Genomic DNA, 10,708 nt, shown 5'->3' with positions numbered 1-10,708 from the left:
CAAACGTGTTTTCTGTAAAACAGGAAGTATATTAAAAAAAAAAAAAAAAAAAAAAAAAAAAGGGAGCAGACACTTTTTCCAAAATAGCAGTGGCTCCTAAAACGAAGACTTAAGAAGACATGAAAAGCAAAATAAAAGAGCATATCTGAAGACGGGCAACACATCTTATGTACAAAGATTCTCCTCTTCTCTTCAGCTTTTCCAACTTGGGCCACATCCCTTGCTCCATGCTATGACCCAGCCATGCAACCTGAATATTTTGTCACCAAATGTCTTTCTGGTACTTGAAACAAAGCACCCTGATTTACAGTATTACCCGACTGTCTAATTCCTGGATACAAACAAATTGTTCCTGTCAGATGTTGCCACAACATGAAGTTTCTTTCATTTACTGTATAGTACATAGATATGCAGTATTTTCCTGGAGATAAGACGGAGTGTTTGTGGATATTGCTTTTGTGAAAAACTGCTGCGGAGTAATTAATCATTTCTTTCTGAATAGTGGGGATGTCATGAAGCACAGATTGCCTGCTTCCAAATTTTATTTAAAAAAAAGCTGTCAGACTCTGACAAGCTGGACCCTGGGGCTAAAGAGCTGGTGGTGGTGAGAAATCCAATCCAGTGGTTTTGTTATTACTACTACTAATATAGCACCATAGATATGTCTAGTGCTTTACAAGACAGGAAAGAGCTGACAGCCTAAAGCCTTGATCTTGCAGACTGTGATGGGGCAGAGCGACTCCACACTGGTACAGCAGGGGTTAACCCTTCCTTCCTAGCAGAGGAAGCCACACCCCGGAAGCTCTGCTGGGCTTGCTCCAACTAGAGAACAGATATAAAAGCCTGCAGATCAGCTCAGTTTGGGCTGACCGCCGGAGGAGAAGGACGCACACCACTAGCTCCTGCAGAAGGAGGGCCTGCGAGCCAGGATCTGGGAGTCAGTCAAGCCGAGGCACTACCTGAGACACCGACAGAGGACCCCCCGCCACAGATGAACTGGTATTCACGGAAGGAAGTGACCCAGGGGAACTCTAGAGACAAACAGCGTTAGCACCGCATTGACGCTCGGCGTGTTGCAGGTGGATCCCCGCCGAGCAAGGGGCAAGGAGAGCTTACCACTACCAGGGCCCTGGGTTGGGGCTCGGTGGAAAGGGCAGGCTCGAGTCCCCCTACCCCCTCACCACCGAACTGTGAGGGATCTTATATGGACTCTGGCCGCTAGGCTGCGCTACCCTGCTCGTAAGGGGGTGTATATGGACTCTGGCCACTAGGCCGTGTTACCCTGCCAGTAAGGGGGTTTATATAGACTCCGACCGCTGGGTCACGCTACCGCGCCACATAGGGATGATAGTAGGGAGAAAGGCCAAGAGGCCATCACTGACCGCCCACAGAGAGGCGGACGTTAGGACTTAGAGTGGTGAGGCGCCGGCACCCCAACCTACCCCTGCCAGAAAGGGGTGCTGGGGTACACGGTCTGCCACACAGACTTTCTTAGGTCTTGCTAACATGAGTATTCTACTGGAGTCAACTGAACCATTCACGGTACTAAACACTACCATGGATAGGAAGTTCCTGTTGTTGCCTCCACCTGTTTTCAGCATAATTTAGGGAGGAGGTAGGCAAAGGGCAAGTGGGAAGGCGGTATGAACAAGCAAGATGCACCTGAGTAACGTGTCCCTCTTGCGGATTAAACGGTTATTTTATTACTTATGAAAGAGTATAAACATGCACAAGTGCACACGTGCACATACACACTAAAAGTATGTGTGCGCACAAGGCTCCTTTGAAGGAAAAGTGATATTTGGTGAGGGAGTTAATGGAGGAGCCATGGCTGACGGGATCTGGACGGGAGTTCCCCACACAGAGTAGTATATAAGGGCTTGTCTACACTGGCACTTTACAGCGCTGAAACTTTCTCACTCAGGGGCGTGAAAAAACACACCCCTGAGCGTAGCAAGTTTCAGCGCTGTAAAGCACCAGTGTAGACCGTGGACCAGCGCTGGGAGCTGCACTCCCAGCACTGGTATCTACACCCCTTGTGGAGGTGGGTTTTTTAGCGTTGCCAGTGTAGACTAGCCCTTTCTTAAGAAGGCAAGATGTTGGCATGGGAAAAGATCACTCCAGATGAGCAGTATGTGCTAAGCAAAGAACATATGCAGGAGAGTGAAAAGAAACAAGAGGTAAGAAGGTGGATTCAAGCTAAGGCCGGCTTTGTCTTACTGATTCTGCCTCCCTCTGCTCCCTCAATATGGGCGACAGTTTTTTCCACATGAGAGGAAGTGTTATATCGGGAAAGTCAATTTGGCATGGCAACAAGCCTGTTGCCCAGCTACAGCAGCCTGATTCCTCACAAACCTTCTAAGAAGAAAAAGCTTCTTTGATGTGTGCAGCTTCAAATAAAGCTTTGCCTGAGCCAAACTGAAAGTAGAGTCAAAATGTGTGTTACAGATAAACTTCAAGTGGGTCTGGGAGAATAGGGGAAAAAGTAAAATGTATCTGGATAATGAACAAATGGTCCTAAATCATGTTTCGTGTCATGGCTGATCATTTCACTCTATGATGATGTGTCCTAAAGAGAATAAAATGTAAGTTGGTGGATTTTTTTTTTAATTGTACATCCCTTAGCAAAGTGCACTACATGACTTATCTCTGAATTCTGATTCCTTGTGACTGAACCATGATTATTAGCAAGACCCAACACCATTATTTATTATCATTCCAACAATGAGATGGACTCTGACATTATTTTGACTTGTGACACTAAAAGGCTGAGAGATACCAACAACTCTAGTTCACATTATATGAATATTTATACGTGATTTGGGTAAAACATTAACAGCCTGAAAATAGCTGCAAAGCAAATGTTTAAAAAGCTTTGTTGTAGTATAAACTATGGAAAATATTGTTATTTATCTGATTGCGTGAAGTTAAAAGAAAAATCTTAAAAACAGTCTTTGGTATCAAATTCTAAATTATACTTTGCAAGAAAGTAGAGACCTAATTTAGTTATATTGTCATATTCTTTGATGTGAACAGTCCATAAGATGTTGGTAAACTACTCTAGTAACTGTTACCAAATTGTAAAGTTCAACTGGAAATGCTCCATCTTTTACCTTCTCTCATCCTCCCCAACCCCATTGCTACCTCAGCTCACCTCATCACCTTTCAAAACTTCTGTGCCATCCAACTCACGGGCCTGGTTTGCTTTCTGTAACATTTGCCTCTCCATGTTTGACATCTCCTCCTTGGCAGCCTGAAGCTCTTCTGCCTTGGCTTCTTTCTTCCGAGAAATGATGGATGCCTGTGGGATTATCAGATGTCAACTTGGCTGAGCAAACTAAAAAGTGCACTTGGTCACCCATGGTTAACCATCAATAAAATCTAACACTTAAATTTTAAAATTCAGGTGGGGTAACATTGAGACTGGAGAGAAAATAGTAGGGAGGAAATTTACTATTAAGGAGAAAATTTTGTTGTTAACATGCCCCTTTGTAGATATACTGGAAGTAAATAATAGCAATATTAATGGATTCAATCCTGAATCCATTTTGGTCAATGGCAAAATTCTCATTGACTTCACTGGATCCAGGATTTCACCCAGAGCACTTACGTTCCAGATTCACATTAAACATTTATATTCCAGATTCATGTTAATATTTTTACATTTAGCTTTAATTTTTGTAACTGAATTTTTAATTTTCATTAAAGAAAAAGAGGTGTAGATTACTGTTGCTCAGTTTAATTTGTTTAGTCTTTTTTGTGCATATATAAGATGCACTAACCAGGCTTAACTGGAAAGGTATCCAAGATTTTGCAAGATTTCAAAATGTCATAATATGGATTTTTATAACTCCAACCTACAGAAATATGTAGCTTGTAACTAGCAACAGAACAGAGCCATTAAATCTCTGCAACCTAGAAAAAGACAACGAGGAAAGGAATAAAGGATTACAGATTATTTCACCCCTTTGAGCCTCACAGAGATAGATTGGTTTTTAAATGAAATTTTCACACCATGTATACTATATAGTATTTTTAGTGTTGCCTAACATTTCATGGAAAAATCAATGTGTTTAAGAACATAGGTGTAAAGTGGATCAGAAAAATAAAGCATTTTTATATCAGAAATTTTTTTTCAAGAATCAAAACACTAAAGTTATAACGTGCAACCTAGTGTTTTCGGCATATTAAAATAAAATATAGCCACAATGTAGGTATCTTCAATGCTAGCTTCTCCTCACTGGACTAAAGAAACATCTTTTTTTCTAAATATACATCAGAGGTGATTCTGCCTACACGACATCTCAGCTCTTAGCTTCTTAAGATTATCCACAGAGACAAACTGTGGTGAATACATGTGATGATTTTGTAAAGTTGACTATACTCATTGTGGAACTGAGCAGAGAATTTCACTCAAGCTGAATTCCTGGAATGTTTCCTCCGTAGAACATCAGAGCTTTATATTAGGAGCCAGATGGCTTTTTGTACAATACATTATGTAGCATGCTTATCTTGGGCAACAAAACACATCTTTAAAAACAAAGACAATATACTTCAGATCACATTTGCATCTAAAAATAATACACATTCTACCACTAAATTACAATTTTTATGCAATAACTTTGAAAAATATTTTTCCATAACTGTAGAAACTGTCATGAACAATGCCAGTAAAATTCAAAGTCACACAGGTTATTGGGAAATAAATCTAATATTTTACTATATAAGCCCTAGAAATGGTCAGTTTTCATAAATTTTGATCTATAGTGTGTGGATTTATAGTGTCTTGACCAAGCGCATTTGTTCTTTGCTTTCTTTTCACTCTAAGTCTGTAACATACGTTCTGAAATAGAGACAATTGGGAAAATGCTATGATACATGGTCACACACAAGAAATGGGATGTGACTGGTGGTAAGAACTGCAGTGATTGCCGAATAAGGATCTAGGCTTTTCTCTTTTAGGAATTGTCTACCCTTGGAAGTTTACCAATATAGCTGTTCCGGAATAAGCCCCAGTGTGAATTTTCTTATTCTAGAGGAGCTATTTCAGTAAATTTCCAAGTGTAGACTAGCAACTCAGTATTGAGTATGCAATATATAGGCCAATCCTGGAACATGCCCCAACTACCACTAACTTCTATAGGAGCTGAGGGCACCTTTCAGATGTTAGGCCTAGAATACAGACTCTCTATTGTATCTAACACACAAAGCCTACGGGCCTGATCCTGTAATTGCTTATTATCAGGCTTAGTCCCACTGCAGTCAACAACAGGACTATGGCCAGCAGTAAGCGGTTGAAGGATTTATATAACGTAAATATAGTTGTGTTCAACTGTTATTTATTTATTCTTCATGTCTTTCTGTTTAATTTAGTTTTTCAGAAACAAGTAAAGAAAAAAAGACAACACAAGTCTGTAGATAACAGTCAGTCAATTTGACAGGATTTTGCTGCTTACAATAAAGCTTTTGTTCCTTCTTACCTGTTGTCGATACATGGAAAATTTACTATCAATTGGCTCATATTTCATCATTCTCTTTTCAATCAATTGATTAATTTGAGCATTGACTTCATTTATCTGAAATAAAGAGTGGAAGATCAAGAAAATGCCATATTTCTTACTAAATAAACATTAGCAGAGTTAGGGAAAACAGAATATTAATACTTTGTCCTCTCTCTAAGGATATCAAAATGCTTTGCAAGTTAATGAATTTAGCCTCACAACACACTTTTAAGGAAGTATTATCAGACTCACGTTAAAGATGGAGAAACAGACACAAAAAAGTTAAGTGACTTGCCAAGATTACACAATAAGTCTGATGCAAAGCCAGAAATACAGCCCATGTCTTCAGACTCCCAGTCCTGTGCCTCAACAACAAGGTCAACCTGCGTTAGGAAGTCCCTCCAAACTAAGGCCTTGATCCTGCAAAAGGAACTGGGTTGATGGACTCTTGCAGAGAAAAGGGATGATGTTACCATTGCTTTGTGTGCCCTGATTATATCAATGACCAGCTATAATTCTTCTTTAATAAGCCATTTATCACTAGTCTGAAGAGGGGATAGATTCAAATTAAATGGTGCCCAGTTCCACTATAATTCTGAAGATCCCAGGACCCACTTACCCCAACAGCACAGTATGTTCCTTCTACTCCTCCAAGACGGGCTCATTTTGCTTCTTCTCCCAAAACCTTGATTTTCCTCGTCTGTGAGCCCACCTTAGCTGGCAGCCAGTCAACAGGAGCTATGATAATATACTGATACCTGATACTCTAACTCTGACTACATTGGGTGTTCCCTCTAACCATGGAGCCCAGAGCCCAGGCATCCTGCCTTAATTCTCTGCTGCCTAGGAAGATATGTGCTAATAAGCAAATCCTGTAAAAGTGTGCTGCAATCAGAGGGAACTTTAAAAGTAACACAGGCACAGTACTGGTCACTACCCAAGCAATTCTGCGGGCAACAGATGTGTACTTTGAAGACCAAATATGTCAAGACTATTGCTTAATAATGGTGTAGAGAGACTTCCAAATACTGAGACTCCTGAACTCTTCCTCCTCTATGTGGGATTCTCTTTTTTTTATTTCTAAAGGCATTAACTCTCTGTTGGAATGGGTGTGAATTCAAAGAGGGTATGAATTCCGTTATATCAGTGATTCCCAACTTTTTAATGCCATGACCCCCTTTGGACTAATCTCAGTTACTGTAATCCCCAGACTGGGCCCAGGGGTTGAGAGTGATCTAACCCATGAGAGATGCCCCCAAAAATTCCTCTCATGGTATGCTGGGCTAGGGGGAAGACGGCCAGGTCCTGCCCTTGGGGGTGAGGTGTTGGAATGGCTGGCTGGGCTGAAAGAGGCGTTAAGTGTGGGAAAGGGACTTTTTGGGGTGGGAGGGAGAGGGGATGGGGATGAAGGAGGCGTCTTGGTGAGATGGGGGGAGTGAAGATGAAGTTTGGGGGAAAGGGCGGGGGGAGTCTAAATCGGGTAGCTGCCCGGCATTGACCGAGCTCAGGAAGAGGCATCAACATCAGCTGCAGGTGGTGCTGAGGTGGGTGGAGGGTATGAACTCATGCTGCAGACCTGGACGCACCCATCCGGCTTGGACAGCATCTGGTACCAGCAGCCTCTGTTATGATCAAAGTAAAGCCAACGACAGCACCATGTCCTCCCATACTCTGAGTGGTATATTCTTTAAGAATGACTCCATTATTAAACTACAGATTCGATCTGAAGCCTTACAATAGCGGTGTGATTCACCTTTGGAGCCTCTGCCATCCACCACGGTGTGATTCTTGTAATCAAAATAGCATTCGTGGTTTCAATCACTTCTGCTAGACATGTAGCTCTTTCTTGTACCTTCCTTTCCCTAGTGCATTGTAGGCATATGATCTTTTTTGGTTCCAGATTATTTTTCTTCCCACTAGATCACCTCTAAATTGCCTATCCATTTAGAAGTTTGTCCCTCCTTCATTACACCAGTGTGGAATACTTCGTTATTATCACAGTGTGAGCTAAAGCATCACTCTTCCCACAGCCACTCTTTCCCAGCTCTTCAGATAAAGTGAGGGGCTTAATTACACTATCACAAAGTATTTTAAAGCATATATTAGAGTAACTTGTACACATAACTGCTGGGACACAGTTAAATACTATCATTAAAATCTATCACAAAGACTTGCAGGGTGAAACCCTGGCCCCACTGATGTCAACAGCAAAACTCCCATTGACTTCAATGGAGCCAGGATTTCACCCTCAGTTTCTTTACTCCCCATCTTTCATGAGCCACGTCAAGACTTGGAGGCATTTGGGGAGATCATGAAGGGTCAGCTTTAGGTTGGGGAGAAAAAATTTCTACCAAACACTGTACAAAAATTATGGAGAGTCATTAGCCTGTCTGTAGTTAAGACTGCAGCAAGCTTGTCTTATACTCAACATATATACCATTAAACAGTATTTTACTTTTCACTACATTTCTAATAGTAACTCTAAGATGTATTACATTACACATCTATTCTCTCATGTAGGCTGATGCAATAATTGAGGGAAATATGCAAACTTATTTCTGTTGCAGATAGAACTCCACACATTATGCCAATTTTTCTTTTATAAATTATACTTTGCCGTGGATCATAAAAAAAATAAATATTCAGTTTTACTAAGCATTAGATTTTCCTAGGCAAATAAGAAATCTATTATGATCAAAGATTTTAGCTGATCTGAACAGCTTCAGTTTCTGACATTTGAAAAACTGTAATAAAGAATAAATCAAATATCAAATCAAGCTTCGATCAACAAATTAGCTGAGATGTTACCATTTGAAACAAAAAGCATGCAAGTTATCCAAATATGCAAATTATCTTCACACCTCTGCACATTGCATTAAAATGAAATGTCAGTGATATACTACATACTGACGATCTGATTCTCCACTCTATTAACACTGGTTTTATGTAAATGTAACTACACTGAAGTTAATGGACTTAACACCAGTATAAAACTGATGTAAGGAGGGGGGGGGGGGGAGAATCAGGCCTTCAACAATAATAAATGAATATCTCTATTCATACAAACCCAAATTACTAAAACAATTTTCTAAACAGTTTTGTAAGGTGGGGTTTTGAGTAATGCCAGACCCTGGGTTGAGTCAGCAACTCATACTTTTTCTTTTCTTTGAAAAAGGAAGGTAATTATGTTTGGGAATTAAAAACATTTATTCAAGAATTTAGGGCAGAAATAAGACAGTTGATGCTTATATAAGTCCAGAAGACAAACTAGTTGGGTTTTTAGTCAACATACCTTAGTTTCAAGTTCATTGAGATCAGATTGACCCATAGCTGGCTCTGAAACCACTTTTTGTAGGAAATACAATGATTGCTTCTTACTTTCTAGTTCTCTAGGAAACTTTTCAGAGCACAGATATGAATTGAACTTTATCTCCTCTTCCAGTCTCTTCATTAAGCCTTGAAAAAAAAATATTAAATCAACATGTGTCTAAACAAAGGAATGTAGAGGGTAATTAGGTTTCATTCCATAATAACTGTAATTTAACCAACACATCAAGCTATTTAGCAACAGATTACAATAATTAGAGCATAATGCTTGAGCCCGCTTCTCAAAACTGAAAGGAATACCTAGTTGATTTATACTTTAAATTCTGGTTCTCTTTTTAGAGAAGACTAACATATAATACAGCAAACTACATGTGTTTCCCTTCCAAATTTCCTTCTTTGGGATTTAACTACAATAAAACCCCCTCTTCTGTGAAACTCCATTAATCTGAATTTGGATACAATCTCCAATTTACAGCACTCACATGAAAAGTCTCACTATACCCCATTCAAACAAACACCATGTGCCCCATTTCATTCAGAAAACTGGGCTGTGTAGTACTTTTTTGTTATGCTAAAATTGATGTGGTTTTGGACTAAATGTATATGAAGTTTTAGAAGAGGATGACCAAATATAGGCTGCTTGTGTGTATCCATCTTCTTATGTGTATTCAGAAAAAGGGATGGCCAAGCACAGCACAAGTCTGGTGGCTTGCTCAGGGCTTCTCTAAAACTCTCACGCCTCAAGACCTCCGGGGTCGGAGCATCAAAGTAAGCATCGTGATGTAGATTTGCACACACACAATCCCAGTCACATGTGGATTACTTCAGCCCCCGATAGGAATTACATGGAAGTGAGGAAAGGAATCTCTGTCTGTCCGCTCTTAGCATCACTTCTGCACCATTACTATACCTGACCCCCTCCCTCTATCTGTGACTCAAAATAGAACAGGTCTAGAATTTGACCCATTATCTTTAATAAGCATTTGTAAGTGTTCTAGCGTGGGCCTTTGTGAGAGTTTGTCCTTTCTGATGTGCAGATTTCTGATAATCTCCGACCCTGTTCAGCCCGATTCTCATTTACAATAAGGCCCCTTTACACTGCTCTGGCAGGGTACAGGAGCCTAAAAGTGAATGAATTGCAATTTATGCTCTCTTTAAGTCTCTTTCAAACTGCCAGAGTGGTGTCCCGGTTCTCTTAAAAAAAAAGAAATCACACAACTGTACATTGATTAAGAATGCTGAAAATAAAAATGAAATAGAAAAAAGGCAAGAAGAAATTGCTGAGGTTTCTGTCCACGGATGCAACAGAAGAGAGCATTGTTTGCTCTGTAGAAGCCATATGTGCACTGCCTGTTACCAAGCTTCTGACCATTTTGCTCTTGCTAGGTATCGTAGGTTAGCCTATTTTCCTGATAATTCAAAAAGGAACATTACTACATCCAGATAAGTAAAATTCACAACCAGTGGGAAATTAGTTTACTCTGTCAAGTAGCTGTGAGATTTTTAAAATTACATTGTACAGTCTTCTGATGACAGTAGGTGGTAATAGCTCAATTAGTTCTTTAAGATACTAGTGCCAAGGACTGTGATTTGGAAAGCATACACAAGATAATATGACAGTGGGGAGAGGTATTTTAGAATATTTTCATCGGTTTGATGGACACGAAAAAGACTAGTGGCGCTGTAGCTATCCAAAGTGCTTTAGAAGCATGACTGTTATTTTCATGGTTGTCACAGATATTACAGAAAACGTTAAATTAGCTATGCCAAGAAAAACATGAAATTCAGACTCTGCCAGTTTTTCACTTATTGCACACATCCAGGGAAAAACCTGAGACACATGGATATGATTGATCCTGCTGAGACAGCGATGGAAATGC

The 10,708-nt window shown here is 40.1% G+C and overlaps 1 protein-coding gene across 4 annotated transcripts in view; it reads right to left on the bottom strand.

The window, feature by feature from the left end:
• Window positions 1-10,708, bottom strand: part of IFT81 (intraflagellar transport 81) — a 63,050-nt gene that overhangs the window by 29,425 nt on the left and 22,917 nt on the right. For all 4 annotated transcript variants that reach the window (XM_034791057.1, XM_034791055.1, XM_034791054.1 and 1 more), the window contains 3 exons: window positions 8,794-8,957; window positions 5,481-5,576; window positions 3,155-3,301 (listed from right to left, as the gene is read on the bottom strand). In XM_034791057.1, coding sequence (XP_034646948.1) covers window positions 3,155-3,301; window positions 5,481-5,576; window positions 8,794-8,957 — 407 coding nt within the window. The remainder of the gene's footprint in view (window positions 1-3,154; window positions 3,302-5,480; window positions 5,577-8,793; window positions 8,958-10,708) is intronic.

This window comes from Trachemys scripta, chromosome 15, assembly GCF_013100865.1.
Source record: "Trachemys scripta elegans isolate TJP31775 chromosome 15, CAS_Tse_1.0, whole genome shotgun sequence".
NCBI classification, from domain to species: domain Eukaryota; kingdom Metazoa; phylum Chordata; order Testudines; family Emydidae; genus Trachemys; species Trachemys scripta.
Note: the sequence above shows the minus strand (reverse complement) of the source record. Positions and strands in the feature narration are given on the sequence as shown.